At 42.5% G+C, this 26754-nt stretch overlaps 1 protein-coding gene across 21 annotated transcripts in view; it reads right to left on the bottom strand.

Moving 5' to 3' along the window:
* Positions 1 to 583: 583 nt before the first annotated feature.
* SVIL (supervillin) overlaps positions 584 to 26754 on the bottom strand; it is a 107920-nt gene continuing 81749 nt past the window's right edge. For 17 of the 21 annotated variants that reach the window (XM_068146193.1, XM_068146183.1, XM_068146179.1 and 14 more), the window contains 21 exons: positions 24074 to 24224; positions 21097 to 21186; positions 20925 to 21011; positions 19702 to 19879; positions 18919 to 19091; positions 17038 to 17193; positions 16145 to 16281; positions 15488 to 15635; positions 15214 to 15359; positions 14155 to 14330; positions 13909 to 14053; positions 13299 to 13575; positions 10678 to 10829; positions 9461 to 9566; positions 8460 to 8667; positions 7550 to 7683; positions 6774 to 6929; positions 6227 to 6370; positions 3150 to 3271; positions 2242 to 2397; positions 584 to 1922 (listed from right to left, as the gene is read on the bottom strand). In XM_068146193.1, the coding sequence (XP_068002294.1) occupies positions 1836 to 1922; positions 2242 to 2397; positions 3150 to 3271; positions 6227 to 6370; positions 6774 to 6929; positions 7550 to 7683; positions 8460 to 8667; positions 9461 to 9566; positions 10678 to 10829; positions 13299 to 13575; positions 13909 to 14053; positions 14155 to 14330; positions 15214 to 15359; positions 15488 to 15635; positions 16145 to 16281; positions 17038 to 17193; positions 18919 to 19091; positions 19702 to 19879; positions 20925 to 21011; positions 21097 to 21186; positions 24074 to 24224 (3129 nt within the window). In that variant the 3' untranslated portion in view covers positions 584 to 1835. The remainder of the gene's footprint in view (positions 1923 to 2241; positions 2398 to 3149; positions 3272 to 6226; positions 6371 to 6773; positions 6930 to 7549; positions 7684 to 8459; positions 8668 to 9460; positions 9567 to 10677; positions 10830 to 13298; positions 13576 to 13908; positions 14054 to 14154; positions 14331 to 15213; positions 15360 to 15487; positions 15636 to 16144; positions 16282 to 17037; positions 17194 to 18918; positions 19092 to 19701; positions 19880 to 20924; positions 21012 to 21096; positions 21187 to 24073; positions 24225 to 26754) is intronic. The other 4 variants (XM_068146181.1, XM_068146190.1, XM_068146199.1 and 1 more) reach the window with 1 other exon arrangement.

Below are 26754 nucleotides of genomic sequence, written 5' to 3'. Positions count from 1 at the left end.
CCTCTGCTCACTTGTGCCCTGTGATAGGACAAGGGGCAATATTTCCTTTCAGTTCTTGACAGAAGCCAGTAATAAAAGGAAATACACCAGTGCTGAAAATTCACCTGTAACATCTCAGGTCAGGTGAATAGTACTTGTATATTTCTAGGCTCTTTTGTTTACTTAAAGGCTAGCTTACAACTTATTAACTGATCTGTCAAAAAAACAAACCCATGAATTTTAGCTATGGAGCAACATTTACTGCAGGTCTTAATGCACATTCAGAGATCCTACTTTGCTTCCCTGGGCCTAGGGGGATGATGAGAGCAGCACCAGGCACCACTGGAGGCCACCCCTTTTAATGGAGGCAGAAGGAGCTCTGAAAGGCTGCAGGGCAGAAGGCTTATGCTGGCAGAAACAAAAATGTGAATCCACAAAGCTAAGCAGAGGGGAACAACACAAGTTGTTAACAGAAATGCCAAATGCCTGCAAACCATTTCAAACAGCAGCACATTTTCACTCCATTATTCAACGTCCCTAATTAGCTGAATAAAACCAGGTTTGACTCAGGTGCTTACTGAAAGAAATGGACACAACGCTGCACTCATTTTCAGTTCAAGTTTTACTTGCAATTGCACAAAGGTTGAAAAGATCATTATTATTAATTTTTTTTTTCCCCCAAAGTTTGAAAACCAGCATAATAATTTTGGTTTCAGGTATAAAACAGGGAAACCCAAAGGATACAGGAGTTGTGTGACGATTCCAACGTTCAGCATCAAAGTGTTACGCAACCTAATTTTATCTCATACATCGATTATTTTCTACATTAATCCGCTTTGCAAACATTTTAGGCTCTGTACAACACCCACAGGTACCTAAGATTAAAATATTTGGATAGAAGAGCATGTTCTGGAAGGTTCCAATGACAATAGTCCAGATTACAGTACAAAAGAATGCCAAGTCGAAGCATCGCTAGGAGTTTATTCAGAAGCGTTTACTTTCGGCTCTTATATCACAAAAGACATGTTTAATGTTTACAGCAAGTATTAGAAACTGAGATGTTTTTATATTTCTACTATTACAAAAGTAACAGAGGAGACCCTTCTAAGCCATCTTCAAAATGCAGACCAACCTCTCTTTTTTTCTTTTTCCCCCTTGTTGTATATAAACTGTACACAAAAAAACCCCCAAGGCACTATACATTTTTGGATAATGAAGTAGAAAGGTCGAGTCGCATAGTTTCTCAGGAAATCCATGCTATAAATACAAATGCTTTGTTCAGTTTAGCACCTGAAGCAGCACTGAGAACAATTCCTTAGCTATTGCAAAGAGAAACTTTTCAGAATGCTTTTCAGGAGATACATATTGGTGGTCTAGCTAATTCAGTACAAGCAGCTGCTACCCAGCTGCTCCTTCTGTAGTTTTGGACATGAAAGTCTCGAAAGTGAATATATATTGCATTGTTAAATACATACTTGTTCTATGTGTTTATATAAATATAAATCCTTTGTCATCCACAAACTAACAAAATAACACTTTACAAAGAGAACTTCTTCAAAAACCAAAATGGCAAGTATTGGGTCTAGCCAAAGGACACCTGCAGCAGTAGCTCAAGAAACTACTGTTTAAGTGCATAGAAGAGCAGAGCTTAAACATGTTACCTTTAGGAGACAAAACTGAATTCCATTTCCAAAGAGTTCTCTTGGCCTTTTATAACATTCCACACCTCCAGACAGGTAGTCACTAGTAACTTCAGATTACTTCTATTTGTTCTGTAAATGTGGGGAACAATTCTTCTAAAGGGCATAGAAAGTGAAAATAAACATCCCTTTAGTGCTCACTCCAATAAACACAACTTAGAAAAGTCCTTTTGCCTTCTTCAGGTTAACCTGCTTCCACGATGGCAGTGCATTGTACTCTTCCCTCGTCATCTCTAGCGCAACCTGCGTTTCAAACCAGAGGACATGCCCTTAGTAAAAACCACAGGCAGCAAGACTTTTCACTGTGAGGGTGACAGAACACTGGAAGAGGCTGCCCAGAGAGGCTGTGGAGTCCTCCTTCACTGGAGACATTCAAAACTCACCTGGATGCATTCCTGTGTGACCTGCCCTGTGTGGTCCTGCTCTGGCAGCGGGGTTGGACTGGGTGATCTTTTGAGGTCCGTTCCAACCCCTAACATTCTATGATTCTGTGAACTGTCACATACCTTCACAGCATGGTTAGACACATGCAAAGACTTAACAGTGCACCTTCTCTCCTTACCTCAAAGTCCTGATCTGAGAGATAAATTTCAAGCTTCAGTGGATCAACTCCCTCAGGCAGAGGCCTGGCTAAGAGATCTGCTAATGGATACACCGTTTTACACAGCTTGGCCAGCACATCCTCCACAAGGATGATCTGATTAGAAACATCAGCATCCTGTAGGAAGAGAAGGAAAACAGAAGAGCATCACAACGCTGAAGCCATCAACAACAGCCTGCAGATGGCATGGGACCAACCTGCACTGTCTGGCCCACAGAGCCCACAGCTACACATCCAGTTCCTCACCTAGGAGCACAGCCCTGTCCTGCAGCACTCACACCTGAAAAAGGTCTGCGCTTTGCAGAAGGACATCCTGTCCTCTCAGCCAACATTTCTACTAAGGATGGCTGCAGAAGACTTGCAAAACAGAAAAAGTCTTTTTCCTTAAGATGCCCCTTCCTTCACTGAAGGCTTCTATAGCAGTCACATGTAATTTGGCCATGACTCTGTCCCTGGTGGGATAGTCAATGCTGGAGCTCTTGGAGCCAGCTGGTTCTCTGTGGCATATTGCTCCCTGTGCACCTGGAGCCTGGAGAAGAGATCAGAACTGCATGTTGCTGCCTGTCTCACAGGATTGAAACCCTTGTTCTGCTAAACTCTGATAGATCTCTAAGAGATGATTCAGATCGCACTTTCCTTCTGTTTCAAACAAAAAAGAATGAGAAATTACATGGAAATATAACCAGGAATGCCTCTGCTCTCCACATTCCCAGTCAGAATTCAGCTATGTTGTTAATTATCCTGTGCAGACTCCTGAGTTGTACTCTGTAGGTTCACCCTCTGAATTTGAGTGCTTGACAGCACAACCAACCAAGCACAAGTCACACTTGCTAGCAAGAAAAAACAATCTGTGCAAGCAAAAAAATTACCATTTCTGTGATCTCTGCGATGTCTTCCCTGTGTTCCCAACTTGGGAACATGTTAGTGAAGGTCAGAGGTTCTAGGCCAGCATGAATTAGATAGGATTTTGGGGGCTTCTTCACATTTTTTCCTAAACACAGTCAAAATACAAACAAACAAACAAACAAACAAACAAACAGGCATTACTAACGGTCCCGCATTTTGCAGTCACTCACTATCCAAAGCCACCTCATCAGCATGTCCAATTGATTCCTTTCTGAAAAGCCCAAGAAATTTAAAGGCAGGAGGAATAAATTTTACCAGGGTTTTTAAAATATGACACCTCTTAACACATTTTTCAGGATTCTGAAATCTGCCTTTTACTGTAGCTGACCACAAAGGTCAAACCATGCATGTGGAGTAGTCCAACAAATGTGTTAGAATGTGAATGCATTAACCATACAATTTAGACAGGCTTAGCATCTGAGCATTTGATTTGAAGCCTTCTCTACCACATATTTTTGCTGTAGTTTATTTGTTTCTTCTACCAATTCCAACAAGCACTTAAAAACTGCATTTAAAAAACACAATAGTGTGAATCTGCTCCAGTTGTGCTGGTGCTGATCCACCTCAGCAATCCAGCCAAGAAGTAAAAAGAGAGTGGCCTTTGCTAATGCTCCAGTATAGATAAGATGATTTTGTATGTAAGGGGAGAAATTGTCAGTGCATGAACTCTGCCCTCAGCACAAGCTCATCTCCTTCACTAGGAATCACTGAAGGGCAAACTAGATTCTTCCTTCTCCTAGCAGTCTGCAGCTCAGCTCTCCAGACTGCTGATTGAGCAGCTAAAACCACAGGAAAAAACCACCCCAAACCTTTCAAGATATTTTTACAAGTGAAATAAGAGGTACACACAAGCAGAACTACTCTATCTATTCAAGGGATATCCAGAGTTGCTAATCAATCTCTTTCAAACAATCATGTCGTTAAACACTACAAAACATGAAAAGCAAAAAAGGGTGCAGCTGGAGAGAGGGACATAGATGAGGAAAGGAACAGAGACAAATAAAAGAGAAGTGTCTAAGTCTCTGATCACTCAGCTATTTTCTGGAATATACTTGCAGCAGCACTGATATCTCCTGAAATTCAATTTCCCCACCTTGGTAAGTAATAACACATAAAAGCTAGTCAAGCCTGACAGCTTGATGCAATGAAATTTTGAAGTGGTTGACAGAATCCTAGATTCTGAAAGTGACAGACCACCAGAACAGCAAAGTCTGAACACTAAAAAACTGCTAAGGAAGTTCACATCAGCTTTGGCATAGAAAAAGTCCAAGTAGAATCAGTCTTATAACAAAGTACCTGTCCAACCACACAGGCTAAAGCTCTTGAGAACTGCCCCATGGCAAAGAGGATAAAGCCACAACTACTGCAAAGTTATAACCACAGCTACAGAAGTGAGCACCTAGCAAAACCCCCTCATCCTACCATACATATGCTAAACTTCAGAGCCCTGAGTCACTGAAGACCTTTCCACTGCATCACAGCACCATTCAGCACATTCACAGCACAGAAGGTGCTAATCCCTTTTCCCACCATTGACCTTGATGGTGTTTAAGAAATCTGAAAAGTATCCAAACCTCAGCATGTGGATCTGATTCCATCTCTGCTGGAGGCAGAAAACATGACTTTTATTAACAGACAATCACAGCACTACAACAGGAACACTGAGATTAGGACCTTACTTCCATCCCTCACTGGCCTGCTGAGCCACTCCAGGCACTGCAGTGTCCCTCCATGCTGCCATTCCCCTCTGTTGTAAAGCACATTGTAGAAACCATTCCAAAGAAACTCAGCTTATCACTCCTCTGAACTGCAAAAACTGGGGGTGGTGGAGAACAAGTAACTGACCTCTTCTTTAGGAATTCAGCAGTCCCTGCCAAAGATTCTTCCAATTACTGGCCTGTCCTTAGCACCCCATTCCCAAGCAAATGCTGCTGTTTGGCAAGGCAGTGCCAGGGACACCAGAGGATGAATCATGCACAGCAATAACAGAGTCAAATAAAGGTCACATTTCAGAGCCTCCAGTAGTGGTTTTCAGCTGACTCCTGCTAGGTGTTACTACCTGCCATCAGTGACATGAAACAACTGAGCAGAAACACAACATTTGCTCCTACTCCTCATAATGCAGATTGGTAAAGAGAGAGAAGGTTTTCCTCACAAGGGTGGAATACAAGGTTACTGCTTTCCCTCTTCAAATATACAAATAGCTATGAGAGAAGATGACAGTCACCAGCAGGTGAGGCACAGGTTGTAAAGTTTATTTTGCTGCTGAAGAAATCAGTGGCATCAGGAGGTCTAGCAGTGATCAGGCTTTCCTTGCAAGAGGACATAATTCACACCAATTAACCCCTAGTGATTTATTCACAGTGGGAACCTGCTCTGAACTAACTGAACATGGCTGTTGCTGTGCCCTCTTTCTGGATGCTGACCCCACACCTCTCTATTCATCCTCCATGCAAGGTCTGATCCCAGCCTCACATAAGCTTAGATGAAGTGAGAAGAAAGCATTACAGTGTTTTGGGAAACAGAAAACAATCTGGTCAGTGGACTCCTTCATGCTCACCATTTGCAGCATACTGGACAGCAGTAACTCTGTCTTGTATAATTGCTCCAGCATTTCTAATGGTCCCATGTTGCTGAGACTTGTTCTTGATCTTCAATGTCTTTCTACCTCCCTCACCCAACCAAAACCCAGTTACATCAGCAAACTGTATCTTCATCCAGTCTTTTGATACACAGAAGCTTAGAAAATTGAAGAGGAGCTAGGCAGAAAGCATTCAGTTTAAGAGGCTGTGCTCTGGGAATTCACTTTTAGGAGTCTGATGAGAAATGAAAGCCTTTTTCCTCTGAAAACTGAGTCAGCAGAGTAACTTGGCAACTTGGGAACACTGCTATTGCTAGACAAATGGTTTGCTAAGAGAGAGAGGAGAATGGGCCTTCAAACACACTGATGTTTATGTTGGGGTAGCACCTGAACACCTTTCAGACAGTAAGGCATGGGAGAGTTTGTCACACTCAGAGCAGCCAGGCACAACACTGTTACCTTTGCAGTACTGGAGCACTGTCTCCATGGCGCATTTTCTGTCTGTAGCCCACCTGATACGAGCTGATCCAGCAATTTTGTTTTCCACGGGCCACCAGCCTTGCCACAGATACACTTCATGGTGATTATCAACAAGGAACAGTGCTGCACAGCCAAAAGAAACCCAAACAAACCCATCATCAGCCACTTATTAGCTCTCAGAATCCCCTGAACAAGCCTGGTCTTACATGCTTGTCAGCAGCAGGACAACATCAGGGTTTTTAAATTCCCTTTTGTTATTCATCCAGCTGAACCTCAGCTGAACTCAGACTCTCTGAGATAAACAGTGGATTTTTATAGCAAGCTTTTGGGATACGTGTACTTTTGGTTAGTCCTCAGTATCTTTCTCACAGAAAAATGACTGTTATTGCTTAATGCTGTGTGAGCACCACATGCACACATTTTTCCTGTGATAAATCAAGTGCAAGGTGATTAGTTACTGAGTCACTGCCCAGTGCAGGACACAGTTATCTGTTTGCTCATCACCTAGGTATTTTAAAGCATATACCTGGCTGTGGGGCAGTGTAAAGATCCTCTTGCAAGAACGGCATGGAATTGATGACAGCAGGGTCTCTGGAAGGGTAAACGTACTCGGTGGCAGAGAATTCTCCTGATGAACTACTGAGGCTGAACAGGCGAGGGGTGAAATTAAACTTTCCAGGATCTTTAAGGAACAAAAATTAAGAATATTTCCAATAGAAAATGCCAGAGATGAGTGGTAAAAAAAGAAAGAAAAAGACTGAATTCTATGATTTTTGCAAAAATCGAGATGTCTTGGGGGACTAACAGCAGCTGTTAAGAACTTGAGCTAAAAGGCCAGCAGCCATCAGTTTGAATCTGATCTTGGCTAGATACTCTCAGCCATTTCATAACTGGCTGTTCTGCAGCTGAAGTGAAGCAAGCCCATCTGTGTGATTTTTTTTTCCACTTGGTAAATCAATCCCCCTGCTACCTTTGTTGGCAGTTTCAAATCAAAGGCTGGACAAGGATGTGTGCAGAACTGCCTAATTCCCTTCAGAAGAGAAGCAAAATGTGTGGGTTAACTGTTGCTCTGTGCTGCATGAATACAGAGGGTCTGCAGAAGGGGGAGAGAACAAAATGAAACACATCATCTTCTAGCACTTCCTTTCTAGAACAGTATCACTGAACTCAATGGACTCTTGGAAGTATCTGTCTGAAGGGATCATCTCAACTACCAAGAAGTTCTTCAAAAGCTTTATGTCAAACCTCACAACAGCATAGATGAGCAAAATGTGAGTGCCAGAGGCAGGAGTGCAGGTCTACCTTGCAGCATGCAGTCGTAGGCCTTTCGATCTCTCCTTCCTAACGCATCCCAGAATCCCAAGGGCTCTGAACCTTCATCACATTCATGTATGGTCACCTTGCTGCTGCTGTGGAGCCCTGCCTCCAGCGGACACCTACGAAGCACAAAGAAACAGAGTGAGCTCAGCTTTCTGCCCTCAACACAGCTAGCTCAAACCTGCTGGCCACTTGAGAATAAACATGAGAATAAACCAAACCAGGTTGGAAGAGACCTTCAAGATCATCGCGTCCAACCCAAATTGCATTATTAGAACCCCAAAGCACCCTTTAGGCTTGTAGCACTCTTGATTTCACCAGGCCTTTTGAAAATGAGGACAAAAATGATGAATAAACAAGATATGGAATTTCAGCAGCCAGCCTCATGCCACTTCTGATCACATACCCAGAGGGGAAGAGATGCTGGCATGAGTGCTGAGGAGGGAATCTCGACACCTGTTTTTGTAACTGTCCTCCTTGCATGCTTTCCCAAATTAATTTGCTCCTCCTTATTCACAAGGCTTGATTCGAACCCTCCTATCAACCCAAATGTAGTTTGCTATTCAGATAGAATCACAGAATTGTTTGGGTTGGAAAATACATTTAAGGGCATCAAGTCCAACCATGAGCATCTCCCAGAGACTGGCTCTATGCAACTGTAATTAGCAGTGCAGCAGGAGGAGTAAATGCATTTGATCTTCAGTGAAGGGGAGTGCAGAACATGTGTTTTCCCCATTCATCCAGATCAACTACCCATCATTCCTCCTTACCAAGCATGCACACACTGCAGTAGTACTCAGAGGACAGCTTTATCTCAACTTTTATTTGAGGCAGACTGTTTTGAGTAGATTGCTAGCCTGAATAAACACCTCCAAAACACAGGTCAGACACTCACTGTTCTTTTATTTTATTGGCTGCTGTTCTTCCCACGTCCTTGGTGTGAGATTGTGCTTTGCAGCCATGCCACAAGTAGATGAGAGCTTTATTTATGTTGAGGACAATCATGGACGTCCGGGAGCGCAGGCTGCTGCAGTGACACGCCACTTCCAGTAAGTTTCCTTCGCTCGGAACTTCTCCTCGCACGCAATATAGCCTCCAGTCACCTGGAGCAGACAGGAACAGTGCAGCAGGATTAGAGTCACATGGGACTGACAATTCAAGACCTCTACTCTGTGACAGCTCACGCTGGATGAATGTCACATATCACAGGTCTGTATGTCCCAGGATAAACCTAACTAAGCAGCAGGTTTACTGAAGGCTACTTTGTAAACAGGATGTCTTCTGAAACCTTGCTACTAGGTTTTAAGAGCTAAAGAGCTTCAGCGAGCAAGAGTCAAGTTTCTACTTTGTGTCATACAGGGGGAAAAAAGGGGGGAAAAAAGAGTAAACAAACACAGTAGTCCTTCTATTCAGCTCCCTTCCTCTGTGCACCTTAGGCACAGGAAGCCACATTAAGATGCAAACTGGAACATATCCAAGCTACACCTGCATTGAAATTCTCCTACCTCAACTGCAGCGTTCGAGGAACATGTTGCAAAGACTAATGAATGGGTTACAAAAGCTTAGTGTTCTCTTTGCAGCAGAACTGCTTATTAAAGTACTCTCTTGCCCAGACTATGTAGAGAAGAACACACTTTAAAATAAATGGGCACAATTAAAACCAACTAGAACAATTTCAGTACAATAAAGTCAGCTTGCTCCAGGGTGACAAAACCCATTCTACGCTCAAAGAAGAAACAAGCTACCTTGAAACAAGCACTGCAAAACTGTCTCATGGGTTTCATGGCATTCACTTCCTTTTTCTACAGAGTATGGAAGCTGAGACTGAATTCAAAGACCTTCACAACAGGTAAAAAAGGATTTGGGGGCAGAAGCTCTTAACTAACAGTCATTTACTTTGTGCATTTTCTTCTTCCTCTTCCCTTCTTCCAGCATGCACAATCATTCCTCCTTGGAAGCACTGCAAGAAGCATGGTGGTTCTTTCCCTTGAAGCACTTGTACCTGGAAATGGAGAGCACCACTCTTCATTAAAAACATGATGCAAGAATAGAGACTGAGGGAAATGAGTCTCTGTGGATTATTAAGGATGATATAATTATTGCCAACCAGGAAGATGGTTTTCGCTCTACTTGACAACTGCTGACTATACTTTGAATTATTATATATATCTCCAAGAAATCTCTGGCTGGAATCCAACAATCAAGATGTTCATAGGATAACTCCCCCCACAAATAAACTTTAATTTAAATCAATTTAACCATTACTTGAATTCTTCACAGGACTGGGTCATCTTGCCTGATGTTCTTTAAAACCGTTATGGAGATAATGTAGGCACTGAAGTAGGCTCAAAATTGGTTTATATGACAGCATGAATGTTCTTAGGTGATTAAACATTGCCTTGTGACTTTGAAAGTGATATAGCCAATCACTAAACCAGCTATGTGGCACAGAATCCCACACTCTGGATCAAGTGTAGTTTTGTATCTCCTCTATGAACTCCTGTCTTCCTGGTCATGTCTGTGCTGCTTTTAAACTAATTACAGCATTATCAAGAGGCAACAAGCTAGCCTGTCCTCTGTCTGAGCTTCAAACTAGCTGAATCTGCAGCTGCTAAAATCTCTGCAAGCCAAGGCAATCTAGTATGTCATTCCAAAGTAACCAAATTAGAAATTCCCAAGGTATTTCAAGCCTTGGCCTGGCAGAAAGTGCTTATCCTGTTCTCAGCGCTAGGAAGACAGTCCTGTTATCTGAACCTGTACTTGAAGTGAAGACATAAATTAAGACACAAGTGAAGTTAAGACAAGTTATGAAGACATAAGTTAACTGTGCTTCACCACTCCTGCAGGGAGAGGAGAGAAGCCATTCTTCAGCCATTCTCAGAAATACCATCTTTAGAAGTGGCATTTGGGAATGACAACCCATAAAGGAGCTTACGTGTCTCTGGAAGTTGGAATAAAATCAAAGGTAATTTGGAGGTCTGGCTATTTGTACTGACAAGAACACCTTTACAGAAAGAGAGGAAGCAAAAAAAGATAATCCACATTTACCATTAGTGGCTGCTTGAGTAGTAAAGCCTTACCAGGACTGCCACCTAGGTCTGCAGGAAGCTCACCTGTGCTCCTCTCTCTTCATCGAGTTCCACTGTCATCAGTGCTGATGTCCCTTTCTCACTCACTGTGGAGTGTCTTCCTTGCCAAAAGAAATACACACATTTCTCTTTTCCAACAGCTCTTACTTGCTGCTCTCCTTTTTGCCTGCTTCCAACTGCAAAACAGAAAGCTCAGGCTGAAGAAAGTACTCTGGCTATAGGTTTGAACAGCACATGGCTTAATCTCATCTGCCAGCTCAGCACTATCCCATCCAGAACAAATGTCCACTTGGAGGAACATTAGGTCTCCAAGCCAGTATGTTCCCTGTAGAAAGTTGGCATTGTCTCATCAGGTGGATGTAAGCCCACAGGCAGAGATGCCTGAGTTGGCTAGAGAAAGAGATGTAGAAAGAGCTGATACTGTCTGGAGACAAATAACTGCCATGACTTGAGCCAATCTGCATGTGAAATGGTGTGTCCAGTCATGTTACCAGAAGAGTGTTACAGCTCATTTTCCACATTACACACTGTTCTCTGGCAGCAGCAGAGGAGCTGGCTGCTGAGGGATACTGCAAACAGCAACAGCTGAGCAAGCTACAGGCACAAAAGTCTGCCTTGGTAAAGTGATATTAGAAAAGGAAACCTACAGAACAAAAGAACACCAAAGCAGTGTTTTGCAGTCACAGAAAATGAAAGTCAGGATTAGGCCAGCTGTATTTATTTGTCAAAACTAACTCAGTGTTTCATGTTGGTCTGTAGAGTGGGTTTGCAGCAACTTGTTTTGATTTGGTTTTCAGGATTAGTATCTAGTTGTTATGACAGGTGAATTGTGTTTACAGCAAGTGAAGTTCAACAATTCAACCAGTCGGGAAGAAATTTCCTCCTTCCAGCGACTGCTGGCTACACCAGGTACAATTAAATCAAAGGTTTAAAGAAGCCAACCAAAAGCTTGAAACCAGATTATTAAAACAAAAATTAAACCTCCTGCCTTGATTTCAGCTGTGCTGAGCAGCATCCAGCTGAAGCATTTAGGAGAAAGCATCCTGGGGTTTTCAAGTTGAGAATACTCCAGCCACTAATCGCTTCTAAAGGTTTATGGGTTTCACTCTTATCTGTGCATTCAGCCTCCTTCATAAAAGTTACTCTGAGTGGTAGAATGTATTTTCCTCCATTTGGATTAGGAGCCTGTGTACAGTTCCCTGTTAACATTCCCCACTTCTCATAAGGCTTACAAAGCCTTTGTATTTTTAATGAATTTGTCAGCATCTGAACTCCAGGATCCCCAGGAAGACCTGCCTTCAGTACTTGGCTAAAAGTCTGAGGCTGAAGAGCTGTTACAGCTCTTCAACCAATTTTATTATTTCCCTGTTTGGAACAATTACTTCTAGACTATTTCTACTTTACATACCACAAAAGCCACCTATTCCTAGTTTAGTGCCAGAAGGAAGAGTTCCAGTGAGCGTACTGAGCTGACTGATTCTCAGCATTTTACCTGCTGCTCTCAGGCCCTTTGTCAGAACACTGCTGAAGTTTTCCACTTGAGACTGAAACTCATAGCAAAGGGTTTCCAGAAATAGTAAAAAGGACAGAAAGGGCAATAAGTTGGCAAGGGCTTTTCCTGTTACTGTTGCTGTTCTCCACCAGCCAGCAAAGGCTTTCCTTGTTATTAAGCCTACCTCTCTTACAAGACATCCAGACCACTGTCATCAGTCCAGCTGTCTAGCTATTTTGGAGTTAAGCTGGGGGCACAATTCTGGCTTAATGAGCTGTCCTGTGAACACATACAACAGCATTGCTGGGTGAAAGGAGAGATGGACAGTGTTACACTTGATGTATGAAAAATAACTACAGCTTTGCTTTTTAAAAATATTTATATACTTTGGTTTCAACAGAATTAAATAATAATCTACCTCCTAATGGCCTAGCAAGGCTAAACTGCATTTCTAACCTAAAGTGTGGCCAGCAGGATGACACAGGTGATTCTGTCCCTCTACTCTGCTTTGCTGAGATCCCACTTGAAGCACTGCATCCAGTTCTGATGCTCCCAGCATAAGAGGGACATGGAATTGCTGGAGCGGGTCCAGAGGAGGCCATGAGATGATCAGAGGGCTGGAGAACCTCCCCTATGGGGACAGGCTGAGAGAGCTGGAGCTGCTAAGCCTGGAGAAAAGAAGGCTCTGGGGAGACCGTAAAGCAGCCTTCCAGTAGGCAGCTGACAAGAAAGCTGGGGTGGGGCTTTTGACAAGAGCTTGTAGTGAGGGGATGACCAGTAATGGCTTTCAGCTTGAGGAGGGGAGATTTAGACCAGATAGTAAGAAATTCATTGCAGTGAAGGTGGTGAGGCGCTGGAACAGGTTGCCCAGGGAGGTCCTGAATGACCCCTCCACAGAGGTGTTCAAGGCCAGGTTGGCTGAGGCCTTGAGCAACCTGAGCTAGTGGAATGGGTCCCTGCCCATGGCAGGGGATTTGGAACTGGATGATCTTTAAGGCTCCTTCCAGCCTAAGCCATTCTTATGAATCTGTGAACCTTTAAAACAGTTTCACATCCAAGTAAGTCTAGGTCTGGATCTGACCAGTAACAGCAGCAGTTTTAGCCGCTGCACTTCTCAATGTTCCAGCAGGATAACATGGGATTGTTTACTAACCTGTAGTGCTCACCATGTACTTCCACTTCACCACATATGTGTCTCCCTCATGGAACTGCCCTATGCTTTGCTTTGGCAGTCTGCTATAATCAAATTCTAGGATGTGCCAGACATCCACAGATGCAGTGATAATTTCAAACTGCCTCCCATCTTCTCCTTCTACAAGTCCATAGCCTCGGCCAATATTCATTCCATCCAAGACCGTGCCTACAGTTGTCTGGGGCACAGGTACCATTAGCATGACATCATATGGTTTAGAGTCAGATTTGGATTCTTCCTGTCAAAAAAACACAAAAGAGATTTCTTTGAGCATAGCTTTTTTTCTCCTTATGCCACAATTGCACTCAAAAAGTTTGAGCCCTGCATATTTCAACACTTTGATATCTTTTCAGCACTCAATGCCTTGTCAAAGCCACCCTGGCAGCATGCATTGAGCTGCTTGGCACTAATACAAAGCACTTCTGTGGGCTCAGTGTAGGTGGAGATATTATGACCTCTAGGTCAAAGCCTGCATGATAAAGTGCCCTGGATCCTTGAGAACAAGCTTCCCTGGCTTCCATCCCAGCTGGGTCATCTAGTCTGAAATACCTAGCATGCTTATTACACACACCTTGTGGTGAAGGGATTCACTAGAATTCTTCTCATTGAGTTTCTTCAGCTCTGTCCAATCAAGAAATTTTTCTTTGAACAATATAGTCTCATTATGTTCTGTGAGTCTGCCAAACACAGCCCAGTCTGGGCGTCCTTGTCCCTTTCTGCACAAGGGGGGAAAAAAAGAAATAAAATCAAATGAAACACTTTGAAATCAAGGAAAAAAAAACTACATTTGCAAGGAGCCAAAACTTGCTTTTCTTACCTGGGTATCAGGGGATTGCATTCTCCTGGGTCCAGAGGATTTATGTCACAATTGGAGTAGTCAAAGGTGCCATTCCACAGGTGTTTTGCCAGCTGGAATGCCACTTTTCTTTGTGCTAAAGTAACTTCCTTTCCATGCCACACATAAACCTCACTGCCAAAATCAAATACCAGCACCTGAAAAACCAAACCCAACAAAAAACCCCAACAATCTACCATGAGGTTAGGTGATACCTTTTGTCCTCCAGTTTCCTAGTCCTGCAAGATGACAGTGGGTTGGATACAAACTCCTCCAAATATCTGAGGTTCTGCAGTAGTACTAACAACTAGCACTGCAGTGTCAGTAAAGCCAGAGCAGTGCTCTGCACTGTGATGTCCTATGGTTGAGGATGACTGGAAGTACATATGGGGAATGCTGTGAGGTATATCATTAGGTGGTAACTAGGTCACCAGCAGATTAGAGAGGTCTTACTACTAAAAACCTGATTCTATTACATGACTGATTGCTGTCCCATTCCTGACATTTAGGCCTGTGCTTTGTCCTGCAGCTGGGAAGGGCTGACAAAACACACAGCATGGGTAACCAGCTCAGCAAACAGGCAACAACTTGTGTATGTTCAAGAAAAGGCATCATGTTGGACATTTTTCATTTTGGAAATCCACTCTCATGTCTCCTTAGCTGGGAGATATGGTTGTTTGAAAGGGAAAAGTCTGCTAAGGATAGAAACAAAAATGCTTGAAAGGGGAAACAACTGGGGGTGGGGTGGGGTGGTGTTTGTTTCATTTGTCCAAAGTGGTACCTGTTTTGTACTTTATGTCTTGGGAGTGAGCCACTGTTTACAACAAGGTTTACACTTCCTAAAACAGTTTCACTTGAAAAAGAACATGATCTCATTTCTTGAGACCTGAAGCACATTTTAGACAGCACAGCGTTCAGAAGCTTATCAGAAATAGAGGACCCGAGTTTCAGTGAGCCTCTCCATGAGCACTTGCAGTTACTGAGTCATTATCGGCTTGTATGTTCCTGCAGTTACCACAGGAGCATTGAGTGGCACTGTACCTCTTTTGGTTGCAACAGGGTACATCTTGGCACTTTTCCCCAGTAGTCATCCTCAGGAATGAGTTTATCCTCTACGAGGCGGTAAATGCAATTGGTTTCTATTATTGCAGCCTCGTACATTTCATCTTCTTCAGGACTTCCAGCAGCTTAAGGAAAAGATTGCAAGTAATAAAAAAGAAAGTAAATTAACATCCAGATACTTTTACTGAAGAGAACAGACTTGACTATTGTACTGTGATAAAAGATCAGATACTGTAGCTGTAGAAATGCTTACACTGGTAATTTGTCTGTCCACCAAGGAGTTTCCAGAAGTCTTTGGCTGCATGGGTATGGGTATTTATTCCTTCTTCTATAGTCTGTATATAAGAAGCTCTACAGCCAAGTTCCCTCTTTGTCTGAATTAAAGTTGCAAGTTCTGAAGCCTAAGAGATTAACAGTTATCTGAACAGGATTGCTCAAGTCTTTGGAATACTTGTGTATATCTTGTTCAGGGAGAAGGCAAAAGTAGAGAGGATATAATAGAGCAAACAGCAGGAAAAATGGTCATTTGTTGCACTGAACAGACACCAGAGAACAGGTCACATAAATACATTCATTCTTTCATTTGCCTTAAAATGAGACTTGATCTCAATGAGCATGGGAATAAAAAGGACATCCTGCAATTCAGACTATTTTCTGTTTGAGTACCAATCTGTTTCCTGAGGATATCCTCTTTTCTCTTGCAGCTTCACAACCTACACACTCCTACCTCAGGCTTCATTCAGTGCACAGGCTCCAGCACATGGACAGGAACCCTGCCCATCTACCTGCCACTGGCTCTCAGCTACGTACTGCTTTTTGAGACAGCTGGCACCAAGGCTCAGTTACATCAAAGAGACAGATACTGCAGCAGTTCTAAAAATAAAAGAACAAACCCCCAGCTGGTACTAACCTTTGCTTTTTCTATGACATTTGCAAACTCTCCTACCCATAAGTAACAGAAATGTGGAGTTAACAACAGGAAACAGTCTCCGCTGTTCAGTGATGAGGCTCTTGGCTCAACTAATCTTGTTTGAACATGTCTTCTTCCTAAAGAGAAAACAAAGCTAATTATATTCCTTTGACTGCTGCTATCAGATGCCAAGATCTAATTTGGTTTGGATGACACAAAAACAATTCCAGCACGTTTAGCAAATGGCCTGTTAAAGAAGAGTTACAAGACTACTAGTGGGGAAAAAAAGGGGTTTATTCACAGGAAAGAAAATGGACAGATAAATGTTGCCTCCTATCAACTAAAGTATCTATTCTTTCCTGTTCTTGCTTTAACAACTTTCTGTCCTTCTGGAAAGCAATGAATTAAGTAAATGGCAGATTCTAGAGCCCTTGGTAAATTCCAGAATCCTTTAGATTTGCTTAAGTGAAGCTATGGCACAGTTTCTGTAGGCAGTAAAAAGCTGTGAGGATTTTACTTTGCCAAAACCAGTAGCTGCTGTTTTGCAGACTCAGATACATTAGTAGGCACTGCAAGGGGAAGCAGAGCAAGAACGCTGTTGTGCCGCTTCCAAGTTACACTGAGCACTGGAAGAATGGGACAGCTCAAAAATTGCTACAAGACATGGCTGGAATTTCTGATTTATTCTGGTTTCCTCTCTTGAAAACACACACCACTGGGCACAGCGCAAACCTGTCTGTCAGCTTTTGTATTTGTCACGCAGTTCTTACTTGGTGGTTTAATGTTTTGGACATAAATCTTGAGCTGGAGACTTAGAACAAGCTGTGGTAGGAACTCCCAGGTGTTAGAATCAAGTCTCTCATGTATGGAAAGTAAAGGCAGTTCCAGCATACCTTTAATCTGCAGCAGCATTAGCTTCTTGTATGGCACGGCACTGTTGTTAGAGTTTTGCTCCGTGAGATTAACACTCCGCAGGCTAATGTTGCTGAAGTTCTCTTTGCTTGCCAAGCCAGCAAGTGCTACTTCTGAGAAATTCGAGTTTGCAGACACTGAGACATAAAAATAAATGAATACATAAAATCACCCCAAACCAGAACTAAATTAGATAGATGAAAAAAATGTGGTTGTTGTATTGAAAAACCACAATTAAAAACTCCCCCTGTGACTTCCATTCTTTTTCCTTCTCAACAGCAAAACCAGGTTGAACTCAGATTAACTGCTAGCTCACAAGGTAGCAAATGTGGATTTAGTAGTACCTAAGTCTCTAAATGTCATGCAAGAGTCAACTGCCACTGTCAGAACGATGTTATTTGGCAGAAATAGCAACTCTGATGGGAAACGTCTCTTACCCAATCTTTTGTGAAGTACTCTGCAGATCTTCAGTGCCTTACAATTGATTAATAGTAAAAGAAAGCAGAGTAGCCAAGGCTAATTAACATTTCAGTGTCTTAGTCATGTTTTACTGTAAACTTCAAACCTAAATTCTTGGCTACTTTTGCTTATTTCTCAACCAAAGACAAAGCACTTCATGAATTTCTACCTCAGGGAAATGTTTACAGTCAAACCACAAAGGTGACCCAAGGGCTGGAGCACCTCTGGTATGGGGCCAGGCTGAGGGAGCTAGAGTTGTCCAGCCTGGAAAAGACTCCTGGGGGACCTCAGAGCTGCCTTCCAGTACCTGAAAGGATCCTACTGCAGGAAAAGCTGCAAGGGGATTTTTCATGAGGGTGTGTAGCAATAGGACAAGGGAGAATGGTTTGAAGATGAGGGACAGTAGGTTTAGACTGGACCTTAGGAAGAAGCTCTTCAGTACAAGGGTGGTGAGACTCTAGAATAGGCTGCCCAGGAAGACTGTGGATGCCTCCTCCCTGGAGGTGTTCAAGGCCAGGTTGGATGAGGTCTTGAGCAGCCAAGTCTAGTGGAGAGGTGTCCATGCCCATGGAAGTGAGGTTGGAGTAGATCATCTCCAAGGTCCCTTCCAACCTAATCCATGCTATGATTCTGTGATGCTATGATTCTAGTGTGGGGTGTCCGTGCCCATGGCAGGGGGGTTGGAACTAGATGATTGTTGTGGTCCCTTCCAACCCTGACTGATACTATGACTCTATTATACAGTCTGTGTTTTCATGAATACAGGCAATGTTTAAAGGTGATCTCTCTTTATTCAAATGTAGTGAGGAAAACTTCTACTCAAAAAGGTAAAAGTGGCTTGACAAACCTTTGAATAAATTTTACAATGACAGCTCTTGCTGTCTGTCTGGTTGTCAGGAGAAAGTCAGGTCACAAGTAACACACAAAGCCCTGCCACAGAGCACTGACCCTTTATGGAAATTAAACTTTTGGAGTCAAGAAGGTCAGTTCCAGTTTATGGGAGGAAAACTAAGACCCAAAACTGAGAGCAGTGTACCCAAACAAAAGGTTATCTCTTCTTGCCAGCTCCTCCCCCCAGCATAACATAATGCTAGCTATGCTTTCCTTGACCTCCTGTCCTCACCCTGCAGGCACAGTGGCATTCTCTTGCTGCCCAAGGTGACTGTGCTAAAAATAAGTCATTAAGTCTAAGCACAGGAGGTGGCTGTAGGTAGCTTTCCCTGAGGATGTCACACATGCCCTTCACCCCAGACCTCCCAGACAGGCTACATTCAACCCTTGTAACTCAATTTACTGCCTTTCAGAGTATATTCTATTCCTTCAGCTGTGAGGTTTGGGTTAGGAATTGTTCTGGTTTTAATTAAATAGTGTCTTGTACAAAAAAGGGAATCCTGTTAGCTTACTTTTTTCTACTTTCATTCTCTTGGATTCCATGAAGGCAATATTCAGTCTTTGCTCAGTGTATTCATGAAGAATGTCATCTCTTGCTGCCAGCATCTTCAGGGGGTTTCTTGAGGACTGGACTCTGCGTGTCGGCCTAACGGCACGTTTGTGCTCTGCTACAGAAGATATCAACCTGAAAAACCAAGCCATGTTTATAATGATCAGAGTCACCCAATGACAAGAGATTTGCTTTGATCCTGTGTGGCATGAATAGAAGAGAATAGAAGAGAATAGAAGAGAATAGAATAGACCAGACCAGACCAGATCAGGTTGGAAGAGACCTTCAAGATCATCGTGTCCAACCCATCAACCAATCCAACCCACCTAAACAGCTAACCCATGGCACCAAGCACCCCATCAAGTCTCCTCCTGAAAACTTCCAATGATGGCAACTCCACCACCTCCCCAGGCAGCCCATTCCAATGGGCAATCACTCTCTCTGTGTAGAACTTCTTCCTAACATCCAACCTAAACCTCCCCTGGCACAGCCTGAGACTGTGTCCTCTTGTTCTGGTACTGGCTGCCTGGGAGAAGAGACCGTAGGAAAGCAGGATCAGTGCCTTGACTTACAGAGAAAAGTGATTTCCAGAATATGTAGCAGGAAAGACATCTCCAGTACCAAGACATCTCCAAGAGGACTTTAAGCTGGGTATTTTCACCCCCCTCCCTATGTCTGCATTCATAACAATGTGGGGAAAAAAAAAACCACAAAACCAAAACACCAACAACCCAACAGTTCTTACTTTGGTGCACAAGGATCAAAGATGGCATCAAAGTCCTCATCAAGGTCCAAAGGCACTGAAGAGGAAGGGAAATCCACGTGGCGATAGAACTTGGAAAAGGTTTCATCATCATCCAGCTTCATCACCTCTTTCACAGACTTTCCTGTAACTGTCAGCACTGTCTCTTGCATCCCAGCAACTGCAGGAAAAAGACACCTCACCCAATAAAACAAACACATCAAACTAGAGTTTCTAACTCTAGAAAAGGAGGTAAAGATGGCTTGTTTGGGAGTTACTGAGGTGGTTCTTTTGGGGTGGTGTTCTTTTTGGTTTGGCCATTTTTGTTTGGTTTTGGTTGTTTTTTGTTTGGCTTTGGTAAGTTTTTTTTGTTTGGTTGGGGGGTTTTGTTTGTTTAGTTCAGTTTCTTGTTAATTGATGGAATTTGAAGCTGAGAGTAGAAAAGTCTGTTGGCAAAGAATGCTAAAAACCAGAGCATAATTGCAACTCCTGCAATAATCTTTATTACAAGATGGTTGGGAAATCTGGCTGAATAGAGTTCAGCACTATCAAAAATTAGTTGTTGGGGTAGGATAATATAAGCATTTTATGGTCTTATACATTCCATCTTGCCTCCAACCTGCCTTTGAAAAGATCTAATAGAACTACCAGTGGAAAAGTTCTTTCTCTCTGCCTCCTCTGATGAAATGTTAATACATTTGCTTCTGGCATTTGACACTCTATGAATTACAGAATCATTTTCATCTTACAAATGGAGGCCAGACATGAGATGGAAACAGCAGAGCTTCATAGAGAGCCAACAAGCTCTACAAAGAAGCAAGGAGGTTCCTGAATTGTGCTTGGGAGTGGCTTAGTGTCCCACCTTGATTGTAATAAGGTTAAACTACATGTAAAGCTGTTTCACTGTATATGGCAACATGGTTCAAACTGGCTGTGTGGTTTTAAGCAATTTTGCTCTCAAGAAGAATTTCCACTTCATGTGTAGAGAAAGAGGAAAGTTATTTTGGCATTTGTGATTTATGTTGTTCTACATTTCTAACACAATAGCATAAGACTTTTCTGTCAAAATTAGTAAAGCCTGAACCACTAAAAGTAAACTGTGATCAGTGAGTGCAGCCTGAACAAAAATATTTACTTTCTGTTACCAGATGCTTCAGCTAGGAGTACCTGAAGGGTTTCACTGAGCTTGCAGAGTGTGTACATTACCACCTTTGGGAACTACCAACCTTTGTTATTCAGCCTCCCCAAGAACGACTCCAGCTTGTCCAGCTTCATGTCTGATTCCAACTGCATATCAGGCCTGGCTTCAATTTCTAAGCAAACAAACCATAAAGTGAACTTGTTAATTGATAGGATGTAAAGAAGCCTGAATGTATTTCAGTCATTTTTATTCCTCACCTTCCAAGGGCTTTGTAACTGGAGTGGTAGACTTGTGTCGGTTACTGAAAGGGGATGCTACTGGCGTTAGGGCACTTGGAGAAGCCAGGCCTGCAAAGAACAGAGAACATAGGAAATGCAGTCCCAGGTCAGGCCACATTTCCAGCAGTGATGACGGCAGAAGCTATTCAGGGAAAGCAGATGAGCCTGGCTACATCTTACACTGCCTCACACTTCCCCAGCCTCCACAACTGTTACATTAGGGATGGCAGAACATACTGCCCTGCCTGCTCCTCAAAACAGCAGCCTCAGGAAGTCTCATTCACAAAGAAAAAAAAAGCTGTTTCCAAGTGTCTGTAAGCAACCTAATACAAGATCCAGGCTTCCTTTTGAATACACTCATTTTGCTTGTTTTCAAGTTAACTTGGTCTGCATTTTTGAATCTGCTTCAACCACAAGCCACATTTTAAAAACATGCAACTGTTCTGAACAAAAAGATATGGTTAGCAGGGAAGTCACCCTTGCTTGCCACCTTCACCATCACCACCACAACCACCCCTTCACTCCTTTTTTAATTTAAGCCCATGTCTATTAATGCAGATTGCAGGATGCAGCTGACCTGTGAGAGCTGTCCCTGGATAAAGCAGTAATTCAAATTCAAGAGGAGATTGGACGTGGCACTTGGTGACATGGTCTAGTCCTGGGGTCTGTGTTTATGGGTTGGACTCGATGATCCTTGAGGTCTCTTCCAACCTTAGTTATACTGTGAAACTGTAATTCTTGGGCTCTCTTGTGCTTTTAATGGAAGTGAATATGGAAGTCCAGAGTCCCCACCACATCAAAAACTCCTCCCCCCCTTTGGTTGTGTACTTCTCCCTCCTTTTCAGTAACTATCATAGAGCAATGATTTCTAGACCCAGTGGATAAAAATCAGATGATTTTTGTTTCATTTTTTTTACCCTGTTGCTCCAACAACAGAAACAGTGCTCTATAGCTTTCATAGTTTTCACAAGGCAGAAAAGCATAATGAAGCAAAGATCTGTGTTACCTCTTGTTGCTTAGGCTTTCAGTAAATGGGAAAATTTAGCTATTTGCCACTTAGCTTACTAATTACTGAGCCACCTTCAGTTAGTTTGATCAGATTAAACAGACACTGCCCTGTGAGAATAAGCACTAACCATGTTTCCACTGTCTTTACTGCAACTCCTAGCAAGTCATAACTGCCAAATACCAAACCAGATTTAGAATATAATCAAATAGCTTCTCCACAGTTTTTCTCCCCTGTTACCCAAGGACCTCAAAATTCCAGCAGGTTTTAAGTCAACTGGTAAAGCCTTCATCAAGTTGTGTTTGAGAGGACACAGCTCTTAAGCAGCTCTCCCAGGACTTAATCCACAAGACCGCACCGAGACCGCTTCATCTGCTAGGAAACGACCACCTTCCAATTAAGAGTGAAACATTTTCAGCCCTAAGAAGCAATTAAAACACAGCATCTGTGCACACGTGTATAACGGGGATTTCATTTTGCATTGCTTTCTCATCAGCTCTTCAATTTAAAACTCATAATGATAATTTATCCTTTTAGGCAATAAAAATAGCACACATCGGAGTAAAACCCCACTTGGGCTACTTTTCTTCATGCCACTGGCACTGGGTAACCTTGCCTCTCTGAAAGAATGACTGCAGCACCTGAAGAGATCCTTTCAAGGTATTTTTTCTTCCACTAAAAAGAGCAACTATCATCATTTTCTGTGCCTTTCCAAAGCCCAGCCTATTTTGTGGAAAACAAACCTCAAAAAGCAGGCTGTGGACAACCAAACATTTTTTCATGGCAACCCTCCAAAACAGGTTACACATCGACCACTGGTGGTTTCTAGTAGCTAATCAATGCAAGCAGCAGCTAAAATATATTACTAGTAAATGTAATTCCTAATACCATCTATCTATTTACAGGCCAACAGAACGTGGCTTGGATTGCAAACAGACTTCCCCCAGGGGGCAATAATGCCCCCAGGCCACAATGAGTTTTGTTGGAGGTTGTCATTTAACTCAAGGTTTGTTGTTGTGTTTAACAACCAAGCTCTTGTAACAAAACAAAATTTGGTATTCATTAACCATAAGAGATCAGTTTTGGTGCCTTCTTCCCAAAGATACCATTTTGGCATCACAGAATGGCTTAGGTTGGTAGGGACCTCAGAGATCAGCTACTCCAACCCCCCTGCCATGGGCAGGGATACCTCTCAACTAGATTTGGTTGCTCAAGGCCTCATCCAATCTGGCATTGTACACCTTCAGGGAGGGGGAATCCACAATCACTCTGGACAGGCTCACTGCATGACCAGCTCTATTTCTACCACATTACAGCCTTTAGAGACTCCACTTCAGAAGCAGCACTGTATCAGGAAACAGTGACTGAATTCAAGAGATCCCCAAAATGTCAACACCACTTCTTTGTCATTTCTACTCCCTGATTCTATGCAGAGATGTGTTCAGTGATTTCTTCAGCAATGCACAACAACTCAAGTTGTTTTGTTGTCCAAAAGAGCATCCATAAAAATAGCAAGTGTTTGCTGAATATTCCCAATGATCCTAGGAGTGAGAGGAGTGCCAGCAACAACTAGATTGCACAACTTTTTTCTAGACAGTGCATCTGGCTTTTCAAAGCAAGAATAAAGAAGAATGAATAATCCAACTGTGACCTCTGGGCTGTATTAGATGGAAAACAAAAACAAACACTGTTTGAGTAATTGACTACCACCAGTGAGACAGAGTCCAGTAATAGCTGCATGGTAGTGCAACAGTGCAGAACAAAACGGATCAATACCAAAGGCCACAAGAAGCTGGAGTTAACAGCCTCGTGACATGATATTCAGATGAAGATAAATAGTCCTCCTCTTACTAAACATGGGTAGTGTTTCTGCATAGCTTTAGCTTGACTTTATTTTGACTAGACAGATAAGCAGTCACTTATTTATATTGGGATCATTTCATCACTGACCTTTTTTTACCATTCGGCCAGCTACAGTGAACTGTGTGGAGTCATTGGCTGCTCCTTTACCCTTGGATTTCCAGGCTTCTTCTCGAGCTGTAATCAGGTGTTTCCTTTCTTCAATGGTCATTTGACTCTCTTGGTTATCTGACATTCTCTGCTTTTTTTGGGGAAAGAGAGAAAGTGATGTTTAAAAATAGATAAACTGATGAGGATCTAGCAAAAAGCTGGCTGAGCATTTCAACTGCCAGCTGCAGAGGGAAGAGAACAGGAGAACAAACTACTGAAGTCACACATACAGCTTAACGAGCCTGACCCTGAGAAGCTTCATAGTCTTGTTGCCCCATTACAATGTGAAGATCAGGTTTTGGTCTATGCTTTTTAACCTCTTCTTGAAATGACCAGCCAAGGCAAATGTCTGGTAGCTTCAAGAAAAGGACTAAGCCAAGCAAACTACTTACTCTGTATGATTTCCCAGACCTTGTTCTTTTGAAGCATGACTTGCTACACTAGTGAGGTCACCAAACTGACTTTCAGCAGTTGTTTTTAAGTGTGCAAATCTGCAGGTGGCACAGGGAATAACAAGGAAGAAGTGTAACTTCAGCTGGGGAATTCTGAATCACTCGCTTACAGCAACTCAATTCTCCCCCCAGAGGCTGCTCCCTTTAGTTCCTGTGCCAGCTTGCTCTACTGAATATTTTCCCAATGACTGTGAGCATTAAGCATCTCTTGTTTATTTTTAATTTTTACTTTTTTAAGGTCACTCAGCTTTTTGTGCTTGCATTAGAGGGCAGCAGTCAGTAGCTTGAGTGTCTAGAAGCACCTAAGAGCATTAACTATCCTGGTGCCCTCCTAACACAAAGGATTGACGATGGTACATTAAAGAGGAAGGAAACATTTACATACTCTGCTGTGGCTAGGTCAGGCCAAGGAAATATTGCTTCAATACACTTATAACAAAGGAGCAACATTTCAGGGATTTTAGTGTATAGACATCAAGTATGAAAGCATTTTTGTATACATAGGACTGTTGACTCTAGCATTACTTTCAAGTTGTTTCCTATTTGGCATTTTTCCTCACAATCTAGCTGCCAGAACTGACAAATCACATGAAAATCTAAAGCTTTAGCACACCTCTAGCTCATACAGCCACAGAGGGGAAATGAAACAGTATGCAAAAGCCTATGAACGTTAAACACTCTTCTCCTTTCAAGACACAAAGAAGAGATATAAACCCAGATAGTCCAATTATTTTCTCAAAACTAAAGAGATTGAATAAATCAGTCACTTTATACAGAAACTATTGTGACTGCAGGGGACACACTGAAACAGGTTTCATAGCTTTCAGCATTTACCAGGAGCAGTATCCACCAGCCAGAAGAGTAAAGACAATCCATGTAGTGGCTTGTACAAGGATTAAGACTTGAGAGCCCTCACTCCTTCCTCTAGTTCCATGTTATCTCTGCAGCAAAGCTTGCTCTCAATTTATTAGGAAAGATAGCTGGGCAGCCAGACACTGTGACTGCAAGTCACAATAATCAAGATAAAACCCTCTGATTTTCCTTTAGAACTCTGAAACATTCAATAGAAATAACAAGATGCAGGTCTATTCACTATCACCTTCTCATCTGTAAAAGCCTTAAAATGCTTTAAAGGAAACCACTGGAAATAATCTCTGCTCACTACCCACCGCAGAGTGAGCACAGTCACCTCTGGGATGAGCCAGGAAAAACCCACAGCAACATACTGAGGGAGATCTTAGCAGGAAATGAATGAAGACCTAATGAAACTTAAGTGAATTTCTTATACAAAACAGATAGTTTTAAGGCAGCGAGGATGCTGACTTTCATTGCAGTATGAGGGGAAGTGAGGGAGAGGCAGAAGAAGTTCTTTGATATGTGTTTAAGTGATGGGCAGCTTAATTTTGAATTCTGTCTCAAACACACACCTGAAGGCACAGAGTCTGCAGACATACTGGAAATTCTGAAGACACAAACCTAGAAAGTGTGTTTGTTAATCACTACACACACAAACTGCTCTGGGGAGACATTAGAGTTACCTTTCAATATCTGAAAGGGACCTACAAGAAGGCTGGAGGACTATTTAGAAGGGCCTGTGGTAATAGGATGAAGGACAGTGGTTTGAAACTGCAGCAAGGTAGATTTAGGTTGGACATAAAGAGGAAGTTCTTTACAATGAAAAGTGGTGAAACGCTGGAACAGGTTGCCCAAGGATGTGGTTAAGGCCTTATCCCTGGAGACATTCAAGATCAGACTGGATGTGGCTTCATGAACATGCTGATTTAGTTGGAGGTGTCCCTGCTGACCTCAGGGGGGTTGGACAAAATGACCTTTGAGTGTCTCTTGCAACCCAATGCAATCTGTGAAAGATCATGAGCAATTCTGGAGCTGTGTCAAAGGACAAAAGAGAGTAGCTGTCTAACAGCAGAAACAAACATCTTTTTCATATGGATGATTTCAAGCTGTTCTATTGGGTAAGACAGCTTTTGAGTTCCTAAAAAGATAAAACAAGAAAATCAGACTGGATGCATATGTTACAAAATTTGGAGCAATTCCAGATAAGATCTCTTCCCAATGCTTGAAGACTCCCACCTTCATCTATTAATGAACAAATGAACTGAAAAGAATGATTAACTGGATAAACCCTAACCCATTTAATTTGCCATAACA

The sequence above is a fragment of the Melanerpes formicivorus genome, unplaced genomic scaffold (assembly GCF_026170545.1).
Source record: "Melanerpes formicivorus ecotype bairdi unplaced genomic scaffold, bMelFor1.0.p_v2 SCAF_13, whole genome shotgun sequence".
Lineage (NCBI taxonomy): Eukaryota > Metazoa > Chordata > Aves > Piciformes > Picidae > Melanerpes > Melanerpes formicivorus.
Note: the sequence above shows the minus strand (reverse complement) of the source record. Positions and strands in the feature narration are given on the sequence as shown.